The sequence below is a fragment of the Rattus norvegicus genome, chromosome 7, assembly GCF_036323735.1.
Source record: "Rattus norvegicus strain BN/NHsdMcwi chromosome 7, GRCr8, whole genome shotgun sequence".
NCBI lineage: Eukaryota > Metazoa > Chordata > Mammalia > Rodentia > Muridae > Rattus > Rattus norvegicus.
Window position 1 is genome coordinate 111,019,327 of NC_086025.1, and position 17,101 is coordinate 111,036,427.

The following is a 17,101-nucleotide window of genomic DNA, read 5'->3' on the forward strand; positions in this document are numbered from 1 at the left end:
AGACACTTCCTCCTTCCATGTCCTTATATAGGCTTCCAGCTGAAGGTGTGGCCCAGATTAGAGGCTGGCCTTACATTCTCAACTGGTTTGTCTTTATAGCCATCTGAAACAGAGTCCACAACACGCATGCGTGCTGAGCCACCCAGAGGCAAAAACCGATAAGAAATAAACACTTTTGGAAACTTGTGTGATGAAGTTTGAAATCCACAGCTGAGTGAAGCAAGGTATGATTGGGAACTATGTGTGCGCCTGTGTTCACTGGGCTAGCATGCTGTTTAAATTGGTTCAAGAAAGACGTTTAAATTATTTCTACAGTCTATACTCCAAGTCCCCCACAGCTGTGGGATCCAGAATGGGTGGTCTGGCTTCTTCCCTCTGAGCATCTCCAGGATCAGAGACAAGCACAGGTTTCCTGCTACCTAGTTCCCCTTGGACTCTGTGTCCTGCACGTATCAGCTGAGGAGAGCAGGTACTGGCTAGGGATAGCAGAGCAGCCAATCCTATTGTTGGGAAGGCTATTCTGAGATGGAAATTACAGTACATAATGTCACAGAGCTCTGATTCTGACTTTAAAGGGGAAATGCTATCTTTTAGTAGTCCAAAGTTTCTAGAATATTCTTTGCTTGTACAGGCACATAGGTGGCCCCTACCTGGACTCTCTCCTTTGTTCTTTCAAACACACTATGGCACCGTTCACAGGACTGTGCACCTCCTGTCCCCACACTGACACTCTTTCCCACACAGACACACAGAACACCCTCTGTCTCCCTTCTACAGTCCCACAGACTGAAGAGAGGCTGGCTAAGGCCAAGGGTACAGGCTTGACCCCCACCTACTTAGCTTCCTTCAAGTATATGGAGCAGGGCAGTCTTTTCTGGGCCTCAGATTCCCCCATGGAACCTGGCATACAGACACACACTCAGTGAGATTCATGGCCCAAGCTCTGGGTTCCTTGCGTCTCACAAGGCCACATGTGCCACCCTCAATTCATGCAGCAGTACCTTAGGGTCAACCCCAGGGTGGCCACGACACAAGGATGGGTGGATGGACTGTGGGTTCTCTCCTCTCCCGATTCACATCCTTCAAATCCTCCATTCCCAGAGGGCACCCAGCACAGCCACATTCCCTCTCCAGTTCCCTAGTCGTATATGAGGCAATCTGGAACTAAGTTCAATCCTTGGTGAGCCCATCCGATGGTTTCCCTTATTGAGCTTCCCAAGAGACTCGTTAGCTGGTTAGAACTTCAATACTTGGAGAGGTTGGAATGTTGCAGATCGAGAGCCCTAATTAATTAAAGTAGTTTCTGACCATCTAGATTGCCCTGATAGCCACTCCTTGTCATCTCTGCATTGACCTTAACATCCCGAGACTATCAGATAGCGACCTTTCAAGATGTATTAACTTAACAGACTCCTAGGTTCACCAACCCACAAGCTAACGATGTCATCAGCCAGCATCTGAGGCCTGGAGCTGAGATTTGTCCCTCTGCTTTGCTGTCACTGTCTCTGATGTTTCCACAAATGGATCAGAAAAGTGCTCTGATTCGAGACTTTTTGTTTTCTTATTACAAAGGGGTCACGACGTGGTTAGTTGCTATGTTGGAGCATGGATTTTGGAATAACATAAATCTGCTTTCCTGGTCTGTGGTCACTCCCATTTGGCTCCATGTCTTATGCCTTTCAAGGTGAGCGTTGGATTTTTGTGTTGACAACGGTAATGAGCAGGGCCTCCGACCCTAGACTTGGGACTTGCTGTCAGTTCTTGTGTGTGTGTGTGTGTGTGTGTGTGTGTGTGTGTGTGTGTGTTTTCAGTTACTGCCTCAGGGATGGAGGGGAGGGTTCAGGCACACAGTCCACCCTGGCTCCATAATCCACAGGAACAAAAACCCCAAGGATAAAGACGGGAGGGGAGGAGTACCCACCCACACAAACATGGAGCCTCCTGAGGGAGCTTTGCCATAGTGTCCCAAAGCTTGCACAGGAGGGTACCGTACTGCATCTGGTGCTCTTGTAAAGAACCCGGGCTGGCTACCAGCAGTTACAGGCTACGCTGAGAGTTCCAAGGATCCCTGTTAAAGTCCCCAAATTCTCATGTCCCAGGACAAAGAACTGAATCAGACACTTGGTGAAATGGAAACAATTTATTTGATGCCACCCCTGAGGGTGGGAGTGGGCTGGGGAACTGGGGGCCACGACTTGTTTAGAGAGCACACACTTTTCTCTCTGGTTTGTGTTTTGTGGGGTTTCCAATGGCTCAGATGGGGAGGGTTTTCTAGTCTTTCGAAACTGCCTTTTTTCCATGTTTAGTCTAGATTTCAATTTTCCCAGTCCCTCTTGCAGCACATCCTCTGGTCCCTCGTCTCAGGCTCCAGTGGATCTCACTTGATCCACTGCTCCATCCTCTAACCTGCTGTGTTCATCAACAGGCCTCCACACTATGTCCCTCGGACCTGACTGTAGTCTTGCTCTCCTTCTAACAGCACCTCCATGGTCCCTACCTCTGTCCAGATCCTCTCCCCTGATGTCTGCATGTCTTGGGGATGGGGTGACTGGCTGGAACCTGATCAGATTGTCTCGTAGAATTTCATGAGCTCCCCTAGCTTCTCCTCCAGCTCCTGAGCCAGCTTCCTTAGTGCTGCTGCCGATTCGGAAGCAGACCCTTCGTACAACTGCTTCGACTCGTTCACAAGGCTCCCCACATCACGCAAGAGGGTGACCCCAGTGGTGGTGGCACTGCGGATCCGGTCTTCCTTGCTCATTGCCAGAGGGGTTCCTTTCAGACTGGCCCGCACCTGTTTAGCCCGTTGGGCAGGGATGCTACCTGCATTGATGAGGGCCCTGGCATCTTCTTCTAGGCGAGGGTTGGCTCTGACCAGACTGAGGGCATTCATGTGCTGCTCAAGGGCTTCCAGGTCTCTGGTGATATCTCTGGTAGCCTGAGGGATCTCGCTGGCAATCCTAGCCACACTTGTGCCAGCTTCCTCCAGTATATCCATGGCGGTTGAACCATGGTGACCAGCTTCGACTCCATCCAAAACCCTGCTTGTTTCCTTCATGATTGAAGTAGCAACATTAGTCACAGTAGCTGCTACCCCCAGCCCCAAGCCTGCTGCCGAGAGCACCAGACTTCCCTCTGCTGACTCAGGTGCCAGAAAGAGACCAAAGAGGTTCAGGATGTCGGAGGCAACACTGAAGGAGTCAGCCACCATGTTGGAGACGGTGCAGCCCCTGTGCAGTTCCTCAGCATGGTCGGCTAGGGCATAGAGCTGGCTGATGTGCTCCTCCAAGTCTGCTTTCAAGCAAGGAAATGCTTTCACAAACTTCTCCTTGCCTTTCCAGCCTTTCCGAGATCTGCCTCTTTCTGCTATGGCCAAGAGTGCTGTCAGATCCCTCAGTGCTTTGTGGAGGGCCACTGCCCTATCCCTGTAAGAGCAGAGGCGAGCAGTGTGAGAAAGACGGCTCGTCTCTGTGTAAAACAAACCTGCCCCACAGTGATCTGAATTATCAGGGCCCAGGAAGGACCCTAGAGTCATGTGGAATTTCCCCTTTGGTGAGTGATGTTAGGTGTTTTAAATGGTCTTTCATAGGGGCTGAGTCATTTTAAGGCTGGGGAGACACTCAGCTGAGGAAGTGCTCACCATATAAGCACACAAACCTGAGTGCCATCCTTCAAACCCAAGCCAAAACAGCTGGGCCCGGGTGGCCTGGTTCTATAATCTCATGCTCGGATAGGTAGAGACAGGTGGATCCTGGGACCCACTGACCTACGTGTTAGAATATTTCCCAGAGGCCACCAATTGGGACTGGCTGGAGTGGTTATGCTTGTCCTGAGAGAACCAGTCATGTAGAGATTAGAGGAAGTGTTGGGGCATCCCATAGCAGTGACCTGGGCAACTTGGCCTTTGATACAAACTCCTCCCAGGCTCCCTCTGCAGTCAGCAGGTGATGCAGGTATCCACGGCTTGCCATGTTCTGGAGATACCCAGGGGCTCCCTGATGGTGTGTCTGCTGTCTACATGGAAAACAGAAGGAAGTCAGTGACAGGGTAGAGGAGCCGGCCTGGCATGGAGCCTCCGGTGCTTAATGTCGTGTCTTGAGCGTTTGTCCCAGGAAGCTATGTTGATGTGTTGGTCACCAGTGTTGTCACCATCTGAACTGTGTCCTTCGTTTCTTATGTTCTAGCCGTGAGGCCCGGTATCTATATTTACAGATACAGTCTCCATGGGAGTGAAGTAATTATAGTTAATCAGTATAAACATGGGTCCCTAATCCGCAGTCCTGTGCAATGACTCACACTCTCTTCCCTCCCTTCTCTCTCTCTCTCTCTCTCTCTCTCTTTCCTCTTTCTCCATACAACCTCCCTCTCCCGAGGTGTTGGAAAGCACACCAGGAGTGTCCCCCTCACAGTAACCAACCTGCCTCACCTTCATGATAGACATTGGCTTCCAGAGCTGAGGGAAAATCTCTCACCCTGAGGCATTGTGGGATGGGAGCCAAGATAACTCGTGTGCCAGAGACACCACATTGCTTTGCAGGGAAATGAACCATTTTCAGCTTAGAGCAAACAGAAAGTAAAGACTGAGCACTGGAAAGGGGGGAAAAACTCAAAACTGGTTTACATCCACCAGAGACATCTGGGGCAACAAACACTGTGGTGCCCGTTCCCTCACGAGTGACTTCAGTCTATCTGGTTCTGATCTGTCTTTTTCCTTTTCTTTTTCTTTTTGGCTCAAGAGGAACATTCAGAGGGGAAATTGAGTCCGCATCAGAGCATGTTGAACACAGTAAGGTGAATATTAGTTTTGTATTATAGTCACAGTGCATGGATCTATGTAGATTACAGAGCCCCAAATCGCCCTCTAATAAGTCTAAGAGACGTATTTCTTCCTCAATGGAAGCCTTACATCCTTAGATTCTCACAAATTACACGAAAGTCATTCATCTGCACTGACTTTGGGAGTTGTGACTAGGCCACATGGCCTGCTGTCCTCCATACCCTCAGGTTCTCCCTGTCACGGTCAGGGCACTGGCTTTGATCCTTGGTGACCTCATCCTTGTCTGCTGTAAAGGCTACCAGGTCTAGTCTGAGAGCAGAACACGGGCAAGGTAGACAGTTATGGCTACCTCGAGAGACTGTGAGAGCTTCTGGGTCTTCGGACCAGTCACAGGATCTTTCAGAGGTTTTCCTTACAGCTCACCAGATGCTCAGGCTCCATGAAAGAAGAAACACAGTGTGGGAGAAAGTGGGGGACCCCTGTAGCAAAAGCAGACGGGTGGCCATGGGTCTAGTTGTTCCACAGTCCCCCTCCAGGGTCGCTGCCAAGACTCAAAAGGACTTAATTCACAGAGCTCAGCCTTTCCCTGAGCTTCACTGCCACTCCCTGATGAGGTCAATCATCCAGCTCCATTCTGTCTCCCTCACCCCAGCCAGGGCAGTGGCCTCCTGCCCTGTGGTGTCCAAGGTAAGTAAGTGTGAGAAACCGAGGCTGTGAAAAAGAATCAAGTCAACACAATAAAGGGAGAGATGGGAAGAATGTTTTGGCGACTCCAAGGGGATGGGAATTATGTTCGAGTTATAATAGTGAGTTTCAGCTGAGCAATTGTTTCAGGGGCCTGAGTTCCCAGGCCGTGTGTGGATGAGGTCTCTGAGAGGAGGAGGCAAGTGTGAGTTCTGCTTGCTTGCTCTGTGTAGATCCTGGAGGACATCCTGTTGTTGTGCATGAGCAAGATCCTATGCAAAGGTAAAGTTAGTGTCTGGGCCATGCTCCGAGGCCTTCTAACTGCCCTGTGGTGAGCTCTGTGGGTATCTCCCTTTGTAAATTGCATCCCTGCAGATAATGTGTTACAGTCCCAAGATGGAGCCATCCAGGAATGAAGACAAAAAGTGAGGTCCCAAAACGGCAACCAACAGATTGGGAAAAGATCTTTACCAATCCTACAACAGATAGAGGTCTTCTATCCAAAATATACAAAGAACTCAAGAAGTTAGACCGCAGGGAGACAAATAACCCTATTAAAAATGGGGTTCAGAGCTAAACAAAGAACTCACAGCTGAGGAATGCCGAATGGCTGAGAAACGCCTAAAGAAATGTTCAACATCTTTAGTCATAAGGGAAATGCAAATCAAAACAACCCTGAGATTTCACCTCACACCAGTGAGAATGGCTAAGATCAAAAACTCAGGTGACAGCAGATGCTGGCGAGGATGCAGAGAAAGAGGAACACTCCTCCATTGTTGGTGGGATTGCAGATTGGTACAACCATTCTGGAAATCAGTCTGGAGGTTACTCAGAAAATTTGATATTGAACTGCCTGAGGACCCAGCTATACCTCTCTTGGGCATATACCCAAAAGATGCCCCAACATATAAAAAAGACACGTGCTCCACTATGTTCATAGCAGCCTTATTTATAATAGCCAGAAGGTGGAAAGAACCCAGATGCCCTTCAACAAAGGAATGGATACAGAAAATGTGGTACATCCACACAATGGAATATTACTCAGCTATCAAAAATAATGACTTTATGAAATTCGTAGGCAAATGGTTGGAACTAGAAAATATCATCCTGAGTGAGGTAACCCAATCACAGAAAAACACACATGGTATGCACTCATTGATAAGTGGCTATTAGCCCAAATGCTTGAATTACCCTAGATGCCTAGAACAAATGAAACTCAAGACGGATGATCAAAATGTGAATGCTTCACTCCTTCTTTAAAAGGGGAACAAGAATACCCTTGGCAGGGAATAGAGAGGCAAAGATTAAAACAGACACAGAAGGAACACCCATTCAGAGCCTGCCCCACATGTGGCCCACACATAACAGCCATCCAATTAGACAAGGTGGATGAAGCAAAGAAGGGCAGGCCGACAGGAGCCGGATGTAGATCGCTCCCGAGAGACACAGCCAGAATACAGCAAATACAGAGGCGAATGCCAGCAGCAAACCACTGAACTGAGAATAGGACCCCCGTTGAAGGAATCAGAGAAAGAACTGGAAGAGCTTGAAGGGGCTCGAGACCGCATATGTACAACAATGCCAAGCAACCAGAGCTTCCAGGGACTAAGCCACTACCTAAAGACTATACATGGACTGACCCTGGACTCTGACCTCATAGGTAGCAATGAATATCCTAGTAAGAGCACCAGTGGAAGGGGAAGCCCTGGGTCCTGCTAAGACTGAACCCCCAGTGAACTAGATTGTTGGGGGGAGAGCGGCAATGGGGGGAGGATGGGGAGGGGAACACCCATAAAGAAGGGGAGGGGGTGGGATTAGGGGGATGTTTGCCGGGAAACCGGGAAAGGGAATAACACTCGAAATGTATATAAGAAATACTCAAGTTAATAAAAAAAAAAAAAGTGAGGTCCCTTCCTATGTGGAAAACAGTACACCACAGCAGGGTCCTTTCTTGGGTCTCTTTCTCTATACACAGAATAGTAGAGAAATTCCATGGACACAGCTGGCCAACACTTCCTGTAGTGCACATCTAGACTCCCCCAGGCCTCCTGCTCACAGCCCTGATCTGTGGCTGGTTCTTTTACCAACCTGTATCCAGCCTTGGGTGAGCCTTCCCCAGCACTGTGAGCTATTGCAGGTTCACCTGCTCATGGGAGCCCATCTGGGACTTTGGGCTGGAGGACACAACTGCTCCTGTGTCTTTGAAGAAAGCTATGGGGTGTCCCTGCCAGGACACCCAAGGTTGGCTTCTCTATTAAGCTGTAGCAGCCCAGGCCACTTCCAGGAAGACGGCATCTCGTTAGCTTCCCGGCCTCATCTCAAAAGGACAGTGGCTCTGATGACGTCAGATGTCAGGGTACTCTGTGCAGAAACCAGGACCACCACCCTGCCTTACTGTTCTCCACCTAGAATTTGTTTTTCTCAGACATGAGGCCCCTAACCCAGTGATTGAGGGACCCAGTCTTGACCAACAAGCACAAGAAGAAGGTTGTTGAGGCCCTCTCAGGGACCTTCCTGAGGCACAGGTGTGAAGGGGAGCGGGCTGCACCCCCCTCACTTCCTTTTTTTCTCCAAAGTTTCTAGAACGTTCTCTGCTTCTACAGACACAGAGGACTAATGCCTCCACCCACACACACCTGAGGTCTGATTATTCACCTCACGGTAATTAACAAACAGGTCATGAACTGTTTACATGATTGTTCATATTTCCCTCCCTGCCCTCATGCTGACACCCTTCCCCTCCGAATTCACAGGGACCCCTTTCTGTCTTCTCTATCCCCCCACAGACTGGATGGAAGGCTAGCAGAGGCCCAAAGGAGTCAGGCTGTGACCCACCGCTCAGCTTCTTTCACAGACTCCTCAGCACAACACAGCCCCGTCTTCAGTTGCCCTGGACAGGGTGAAGACAGGCTCGAAGACAGTTCATGGCATAATCTTTGGACTTCTTTTATCTGCCAGCCAACATTTATCCCAGACTGGTCTTGACAGCAATAATCCTGATCCAATGTCAGCATGCTCGATAAAACTGCTGGGTTCTGAGCCTCCTGTTCTCCTCCACATCCTTCAGTTTCTACATGTCCCTAACTGGTGACATCTCATAAATTTGTTTTCTGTCCAGGTCATAGGCGTCCTGGCACTTGAGCTGAGCCCGAGACCACTTGGTGATCCCATCGGAGGGATTACCCATCCTGCCTTGTGTTTAGTGCAGAGGGAGAGGAACAGCCTGACGCCAACCTGGCTACAAGTCCAGTTTTTCTGAACGCAGGGTTGCACAGGACACTTACCTTCCCCGAGTCCACTCCTAGAATGAGGCAGTTACGCTCTGTCTTGAGGTAGCTTTATGAGGATGCAGAGGCAGAGGGGTGAAGAGGCTCAACTTACTGAGCTTGAGCAGGATCAGATGGCCGTGGCTGTGTAGAAGCAGCTGGCCGATGCACCTCTGAGTCATAAGGACAAGCAGCCTCCAGCCTTATATCCAGATCCAGGAAATGGAAAGTGAAACTCTCATCTCCTAGTTGGCTGTGGACCAATCCACACACTGGAACAGGCACATGTAGGATGCCGCCAAGAATCTCGCCTACTTTGCCTACTCAAAAGAGTGACTTCAGTTCAACATTTCATATTCTGCTTTGGCTGACCCATCTTGGGTGGGGCTTCCAATGGTGGGAAGACCCACGACCACTAACTGTGGAGCCCTCCCCTGATCACTTCCACCATCTCCTGCTCTGCCAAACCCCTGAAGTTCCCTAGCACACCTCCATCCCAACCCCTCGTACACTTCAGGAGAACATCTCTGTCCCTGTTGGTTGATGAAGAGAGAGCTGATGCAGAAGGTGGCAGGCTCCTGCTCTGCCCTGAGACCCATCACCCATTGATTCTGTGAGAAACCCCCAGCATCTTCCACTACAGACTCACTGGCTCCCTGATTGGCTCTATGACCCCTGGAGTAGAGGAGACACAGCCTCTTGCTGACAGAAGTATCAAATCTACAACTCAGGCAGCCTGAGGGCCGTGGGAGAGCTCAACTTTGCTCTAGGAAACAGGGGATTTCAGCATGGCTGGACCACAGTGGCCAAGTACTCCTACATTGGGACAGGTTCTGTCCCACACATGTATGGGCCTCAGTGGCCATCCCCACACGGCTTTTGAGATAAGGACAGCAGGTGACATGGGATCCTGAACCCTACTGCTGCTAACATACTTTAACATTTGGGAGGGGCAATGGTTAGACCTCAGGATTCCTGGACTTGCCAAGACTTAAACTTAGACCATAGACACTTGCTACCATACTTAGTTGTTTGAAGGTGGGTAGTTCAGTTCCCAGCACCCATATCAAGTGGATTGTAACATCCTATATCTCCAGCTCCAGGGGATTTGACACGCTGTTATGATCTCTGTAGGCACTGCAGGCAACTGGAGCACACACACACACACACACACACACACACACGCACGCACGCACGCTGATATTTAAAGAACCAGTAATATTTAAGAAAATTAAAGTTATTTCTGTTATTCTGCCTCTCTGATATCCCTTGCCCTGTATCTTTTTTCTTTATCAACATGTTTTTAGTGAGCAAATCCACAACAATATGCAGAACCATTAAAATATCCACAACAGCTAAGAGGCAGCCTTAAAAGGGACTCTCAGAGAAAAGCACAGAAGGAATCGGTACATCAGTGCAGTACTGAATAGATGGAGGGTAGTGTATCTAGATCCTGGGGCAGCTTTACCTAAAGACAGAAATAAGGGTCTCAGCCTCTAGGTATACAAGCAGAGCCCATCCTACCTGGACATCTGGAAGATCTGCTAAAGGACTGCTTGGTTGACCAGTGACATGGCAAGACATGTAACCCAGGGTGGCTGCCATTTCAGAGGTGGGGATTTTGAACAACCTAGGCAAACCTATAATGGCTTAGGAATCAGAGGGTGAACACCAGCACCACCTAGTGGAATTCGGAGGGGGTGAGGTCAGATACATTTTGTTATCTCAGTTTTTATATCTGTCCAGTCCACATCAAGGAGAGTTTACTCAACGAAAACATTCTGAACACTGTACTAAGTCCTCTGAAACACAGATCCTTCTCTCTACTGGTCCCCTTTTCTCTAGGAACATCATATAGTAGGGACAGAGATTTCCAACTAGCCATGTGACATAGGTTGCTGAAGTCACTCAAGAGCCAAATATTCCAGGCTACAAATCACAGGGAAGGGAGTATATCCCACGCCCACAGCTCTGGGTGGTCACCTGAGAGTAGAAGGGGCAGCCACTGACAGACCCACTCCAATCTAGCCTACTGCCTGAATCCAAGGACAATACTATGTACCTTTGCTCAGATGGGACCTCAGGGCCCAAAGAACAAGTGCTGTCTTCAAGGGGACCATAAAGGAACAGTAACTAGAGGATGGAATGTAACTTCCGGTTGTCATATGTGTGACAAGTTGCAGACAACTCACCTTCAGCTTGACTCATGTGGTGGTCAGTAACTCCACACGCATTTGCAGAGGGAATGCAGCATCTCTGGGATTCCAATTTAGACGGGGTCCGGTGATTGACACGGAGCCTGTGTGTGGCTCACCTTGAAGACTTTCTGCTGAGGGTGGAGCTAGTGAGCTTTAAATAGACCAAGGATCCAGCCTTGGTAACTGTTCCAAAATAGCATCGGGTTGAAATTCAGGAGGCAGAGGAAGGTCAAGGAGAGTCACCACCGTCAGGCAGTTCTACAGAATGGACAAGGCCACCACTCATACCTTGTTCGCCACAGAAGGTTGGCTGTGTCACTGTCTGTCATTAAGCCTCAAATATCTCAGTATTTTCATCTAGGTTTCACTTAGTCTGTTGTAGTAGACATAGTGAGATGGGTGTGGCTGGGTTCCTAATAACCACTGCCTTTGACTCTGAGCTGTTTGACACATTCAAAAACCACGGCTCACAGCCTGATATGAACACCAGCTGCAAAGTTGACATTACAGTTGACCAGGCAACAATTGCAGGTTGTAGCTTCTACCGTACACTCTGTTTCCTACACACACACACACACACACACACACACACACACACACACACACGGAGGAGGGAGGGAGGGAGGCATGAGCCCTGTTCTCTGATCTAACCTTTAGATTCAGGAAGAGAGGAGAGTTTGTGGCTGTCCCACCATCTTGAGGTGTTTTTGTCGGCATTGCTGTGGTCTTTGGTTTTGGGAATCTGTAACAGGTTGTGAAGTTATTCATCTGTTGGAGGAGGGGAACGTGCGTGGCTACAGCTAAGGATGTGACTATATAGAGTAATTGCACATTCACATTCTGCCTGACCTGAGATACCCTTCAGAGGATATGTCTATTACCCATTACCCTCTTCATCATTTGGCTAGACAGTCCAAGGTCCACTCACCTCAGTCAATCTAGTGTGTCTCCCGAGAGTTTGCAGTTGTATCAGGGCATTAGAAGTGAAGGCAATTGGACCTAATCCATCTGATGGCAGAATCCTGGTAGGGTGTCCTGGTGTTGGATCTGAGTCCTCATGTCTGGGACCAGAGTTGATATTCTTTTCCATTCTCTGAATGCACTGATTCCCTTCGATGGATACTCTTCTTGTTCAACCATCTCCATTGCATCACTTACCACCCAAAGACCCTCAATGCACTAGAGAACATGAAGGGAGTTCAGTGGTCCAGGCACAAGGGAAACTTCAGCACTTGGTGTCTGATGCACATGGCACCCAGGGGGCATCTCAGAAAGAATGTAGAGTAGGAAACAGGTAACAGTTGGCCAAGAAGTGAAGCATGTTATTCAGATGGGAAGCTAAAAGGTGACCATGGCTCTGTGGACTTCTTCAGGAGAAATGAGAGTCTATTGCAGGCCACCTGGGAAAATGGGCCAATGGACAGAGACGCAGTGAGGAGTCTTCAGCAGAATGGCAGGCACTCAAGGACTCACTGGGCACTGCAGGCTCCTTGGGAGGGACAGAGGGAGAGGGATCCGTTTGTAGACCCGAAGCTCTTGCTCCTGGATAGTGAGGGCTTCCACTCAGATGTCCAGTGTGGGCAAGTGGAGAACTGATCCCTAGGGTGAACCCACACAGAGCTTTCTCGTGTCTCCATAACTGGAAATTCTGAGGATGGTCTCTGAAAGTCTGTGCATAAGGTTTTGGCAGGGTTGACCTCTCATGGGAGCAGTGGAATGAAACATGTGCTGTTTTATCCACCATTGCTCTTCATTCCTTGTAAGCAGTAAGTGTGCTCTAGATTGGTTTCTTAATAAACCACATGTGAGGTCATTATCCCTGAAGGTGCCTCTGGGGAATCCCTGGGTTCGGCATTCAATTATTAGCATAAAACTGTGGGAATTTGTTTAAAGGTAATGGAAGCCTTCAGGAAGCTGAAAGCAGTATTTAACCAAATCTGTATTTTCAAGGGCCAAGAAGGCCCCCTTTAGTGTCTGTGTAGGCGTAGTATCATAGAAAGAGATTTCTGGAAGCTCTTGCATGAGCCAAGATGAATCCAAAAGTAGCCTCATTGTCTCTCTGCATCTGGGCCTTGCATAAACCTTTATAGAATCCCCTGAGCCTAGCCAGTCTTGGCCTTGCATAATGGCTGAAGAATGCCCCTGTGCCCAGCCAGGCCAGCCAGGCATGTGTGGCAACCATTGTACTAGTGCGACCTGTACATGGCAGAGAACAAAGGAAGTGCCTGACTGAGGGAGAGAGAGTGAGTGCACAGGAAGGTTGTGGTGGACTCAGTTTCCTGACATCCTCGATGAGGGTTCACAATGAAGGGAAGTCACGCATCTGGTACTCAGGGAGCCAATCAGACGATACAACACAGGCTCGGTGTGTAATGGCAAGGATCCAACTTGGCTCAACTGCAGGAATCTTGAGGTGCAACCATCAAGAGTGGCCATTAGATTTCCCTCCCTGCTGTCCCTGCCCAGTCTCCCTGCATTTCAGTGGCACATGACACCTTACCACAGGATCCTGTGCTGTCAATATTAGACACACACCTGAAATCCTTGGGGTCAGTGAGACAAGAGCAGCCAATTTCTAGCTCTGGTGGATGCCACCATTATCCTGCTGACCACACAACCCTCCCTCTAACCCCTGGCAAGCCTTTGACCTCCTGCTTCCCCTGACTTCAATTCATCCATAGCTCCCATTAAAGAGTATAGTGCATGGCATCCCATCACTTTCTGTGCATTCCTTTTGTCCCATGCCACTTTCTGTTTATGGTTGGTTTTTCGTCCATTTTTCCTGAACAGTCAATAGTATTTATTCCACCCAAGTCAGCAGACAGACAGAGTCAGGGGATCTGAGAAGTCGTCTGGGTCAGCAACTGTGTTCCCAACTCTGGAAGGAGCTGGAAGCATATGGACTGTGCCTCCTCTTCCTTTCAATTTCTAATAACGGGGTTGGGGATTTAGCTCAGTGGTAGAGTGCTTGCCTAGCAAGGGCAAGGCCCTGGGTTCGGTCCCCAGCTCCGAAAAAACAAAACAAAACAAAACAATTTCTAATAACATCAGTGCCTTCGAAGAATGATATCTACTTACACTTACTTAGTGTGCTTGCTTGCGTTTGGTAGGGAGCTAGGTGATTGCCACGGCAGGCGGAGGGTTGTCAGAGAACAGCATGAGGAAGTCAGGCTTCACCTTCTACTATGGGTTCTCCAGGATCAAATCCACATCATCACATTGGTAGCAAGAGCCTTCGTCCTTTGCGCCATCTTGCCCAGGCTAAAAATGTAGCTCTTGACTTCAAATTGGTTTACACTCTGCCACCACAAAGTTTTTGGCTTCTGATAAAGTCAGTCTACACTCACTCCCCTGAAATGTGCTGTGGTGTAAAATCTGACCAGCAAAGGAGCAGGTGGCACACAGAGAGTTGGAGAGGCCAGGTTCATTTTATGCTCTCTGGCCTGGACCTAGCTAGTGCTTTGCAAAATGTAGCCCCAACCTGGTTCTTCAGGCTGTTCTCAATGGGCTGAAAACTGTGTTGAATTTGGTCCCTCTGCAGCCACCCGCAGAGGGCACTTCTTGGTGGAGTTCCACTGAATTTAGTGTGCTTACAGAAGCAGGGCTTACAAGGTTCCAGCACCTTCTGCAATTTCTGCCTTGAGAGGTATCTTTCCCCAATGTTATCCCTTGGTGGGTATGGGTGGTGTGAGGGGTTGTGGGGGCTCCTCTGAAGCACACAGGAATTCAGAAGCTGAAGTGAGCATTTTATCTTGAGAATTTTAAGAGTAAACCTTTAGTTCACTTTATTTCTACACAATCCTAGAGCCCTGAGGGAGGAATTATAGGTTAAGCTTCTATAGTGTAGAGAGCACTTTGACTACTCAGTGCACATTAATGGCAATACATGTATAACATAAATTCTTTCTTACCTGCACCACACAAGATCCACTTTAATTCCATTGGTTCTTTAGAGGGCCTCACCCCTGGCAAGGGCTCCACCCACTCTCCTGTCACTACAATGCCACCCTCAACACCATCACCAGCTCTGTCACTACCCAGAAGTCAATACCTAATAGACAAAGGGCGAGTTGGCGCTGTTGCTGCTGAAGAGGAAGGGCTGTGGCCGCAGCTCACAGCACCCATGGGGAAGAAGAGGGAGGAGCCGCTGTGTCTCCTCCATATTCAAAACTCTCTCTCTGGCTTTTGCATGTTATTGGTTCAATTTCCCCAGATGTCTCGTTGCACAGCCCACTCTGTGTTTTCACACTCTGCATGGGGAACATCCTCTAGTCTTCTCTGCCCCTCGCTTCAGACCCTCAGACCCTTCTGCTGTCTTCTCTTTGACCCACTAGCTCTCCACACTAACCTTGTTCTCAGTCCCAGAAACACAAACTCCTCAGTGTTCAGTTCCACAGACTTGCTCTCACCCACTTACCCCTATAACAAAATACCCCCAGTGTTGCCCACTGTGCCCGGGGCATCTTTCTTGATCCCTGTGCTGCTTAGAGCGAGGTGTCACTGGCACACTCTTACTGCAGTCTTGTGGGCTTAGACAAGTTCTGCAGACACAGCTCAAGCTCCCAAGCCACCCGTTGTCCTACTGCTTCAGCATCCATGACTATCGTCTCACCGTGTGGATGTGTTTTGAGTCTGCTACAACGACATACACATCCAGTGCAAGGAAGGTGATCCCAAATCTGCCCCTCTGACTCTGGCCCCTCTCTTCACTGACCAAGCAGGCTTTTCTATGCCTGACCAGACGCCAGGCAGGGAATTTAACAGTGGTGATCCTCCTGGCTATCCTGATGGCCTGGACACATTACCCGATTGCTTTCAAAGTTCTGATGATAGCATTCAGTACTTTAGAAACCTCCCCAGAAGCCTTAGCCAGGCTCACTGAAGTCGCATTAATTATTTCCCTGGTGGTTGAAACCAGGCGTCTGGGTTCAGCTTCGTCTGACAACATGTTTGCTTTAGCCACAGACACAGTGGTAGCACCAATGGCAATAGCTGCTACTCCCAGCCACGGCTCAACTCCTAAGAGCAGCAGCCGTCCCCTAATGTGAAGGGAGGCCAGAATTATACCAGCGATGCCCAGAACCCCAGAGGCTGTGCCCCTGGACTGGTCACCGCGTTGGAGAAGGCACAGCCCACGTGTATCTCTTTAATCTGGAGACCCTGGGCTCAGAGCTTCCTGATGGTCACCTTGAACTTCCTTTTCAAAGAAAACCATCTAAAACCTCTTCCTGTCCTACTCTTTTGGAGGCTGTCACTGTCCCCCACAGCCTTGTGTACTTCGTGCTCCTTCACAGCGTCATGTACCACAGCCTCCTGCTCCTGTGATGGAGGAGACAAAGCACCCGGGCCTCACTGAGCAAGTCAAGGCCACATACAAAGATTCAGGAGCATTTGACAAGTGCTAGGCCCTAAGTTGAATTCCCCCCGAATTTGGACCGTGTAAGAGGGGAATTTTTCTTGTGGATAAGGACCCGGGGAATCATCAGTCTCCAGTTGTGCAAATTGTCTTCTGACCACGCTGACTTTGGAAGCTGTCTCACCCGTCCCGATATTCAGGGAGCTCTGAGTAGAACGGAGAAGAGTCCCAAATGCTACCTGAGAACTCTGTAGCGAAGCCTGCATGTGGAGGGCTCACTCAAGCACATCCATGCACACCCTTGGATGACATCAGAGCAGGGGTGATAAAGGTACCCTCCTCCTCTTGCGTGTCCTCTGCTGGACCTCTGCTTTGTGCCTTCAACCTTCCCTCTCCTTCTGGCCCTGCTGTCCTACCTTCCACCTATACCTTCATTCTAGGGTCACTCACAGTGTCTCCTGACCCCGTGGGGTGACCTGGTTACTCTGGGCTTTGAGAAGGATGCTGACATTTGGTTTTCCATCCCTGATGTGTTGCTCATCCCAGTCTGTCACCATGTCCCATCAGACTGAACTCTTTCCCACTGTATGGGGCTTATGATCTTAGCAAGGACATTTAGGATTGAACCCAGCTCCGTGCATCTGCATCGTGGGCTCTGTGTCTCCTAAGCCCACAGAAGGATCCTGCTGTTGTTCTAGCTCCTCTGCTGGGAGGAAAGTGACTGAGTCAGAATTGGATCACAGGCTGACTTTGTCTATACTTCCCTGACTTGCCCCAAAACAAGTTCTCTCCTACAAGGAGAATTTTGACTCTAGTTTCTTTG

General features: G+C 49.2%; 1 protein-coding gene across 4 annotated transcripts; it reads right to left on the minus strand.

Annotated features, from left to right (window-relative positions):
* Positions 1-2,125: 2,125 nt before the first annotated feature.
* Apol9a (apolipoprotein L 9a) lies at positions 2,126-11,054 on the minus strand. 4 transcript variants are annotated; one of them, XM_063264153.1, is made up of 4 exons: positions 8,743-8,882; positions 5,124-5,253; positions 3,886-4,011; positions 2,126-3,422 (listed from the first exon to the last, which is right to left on the minus strand). In XM_063264153.1, the coding sequence occupies exons 3-4, from the start codon at positions 3,966-3,968 to the stop codon at positions 2,564-2,566; spliced, it is 942 nt and encodes a 313-aa protein (XP_063120223.1). In that variant the 5' UTR covers positions 3,969-4,011; positions 5,124-5,253; positions 8,743-8,882; the 3' UTR covers positions 2,126-2,563. The 4 variants fall into 4 exon arrangements, with proteins under 4 accessions (XP_063120223.1, XP_038935709.1, XP_008763864.1 ...); XM_039079781.1 differs by lacking the exons at positions 5,124-5,253; positions 8,743-8,882 and adding an exon at positions 10,917-11,054; XM_008765642.4 differs by lacking the exons at positions 5,124-5,253; positions 8,743-8,882 and adding an exon at positions 10,917-11,012 and having other exon boundaries at positions 3,764-4,011.
* Positions 11,055-17,101: the final 6,047 nt, after the last annotated feature.

What these genes read in the sequence shown, in the direction of transcription:
- Apol9a (XM_008765642.4), bottom strand. Translation starts at nt 3,876, where the DNA reads ATGGGATGCCCCAACACTTCCTCTAATCTCTACATGACTGGTTCTCTC. An exon ending in GGAAATATTCTAACACGTAG is followed by an intron (nt 3,423 to 3,763) that starts GTCAGTGGGTCC and finishes CTGCTCTTACAG; the next exon opens with GGATAGGGCAGTGGCCCTCC.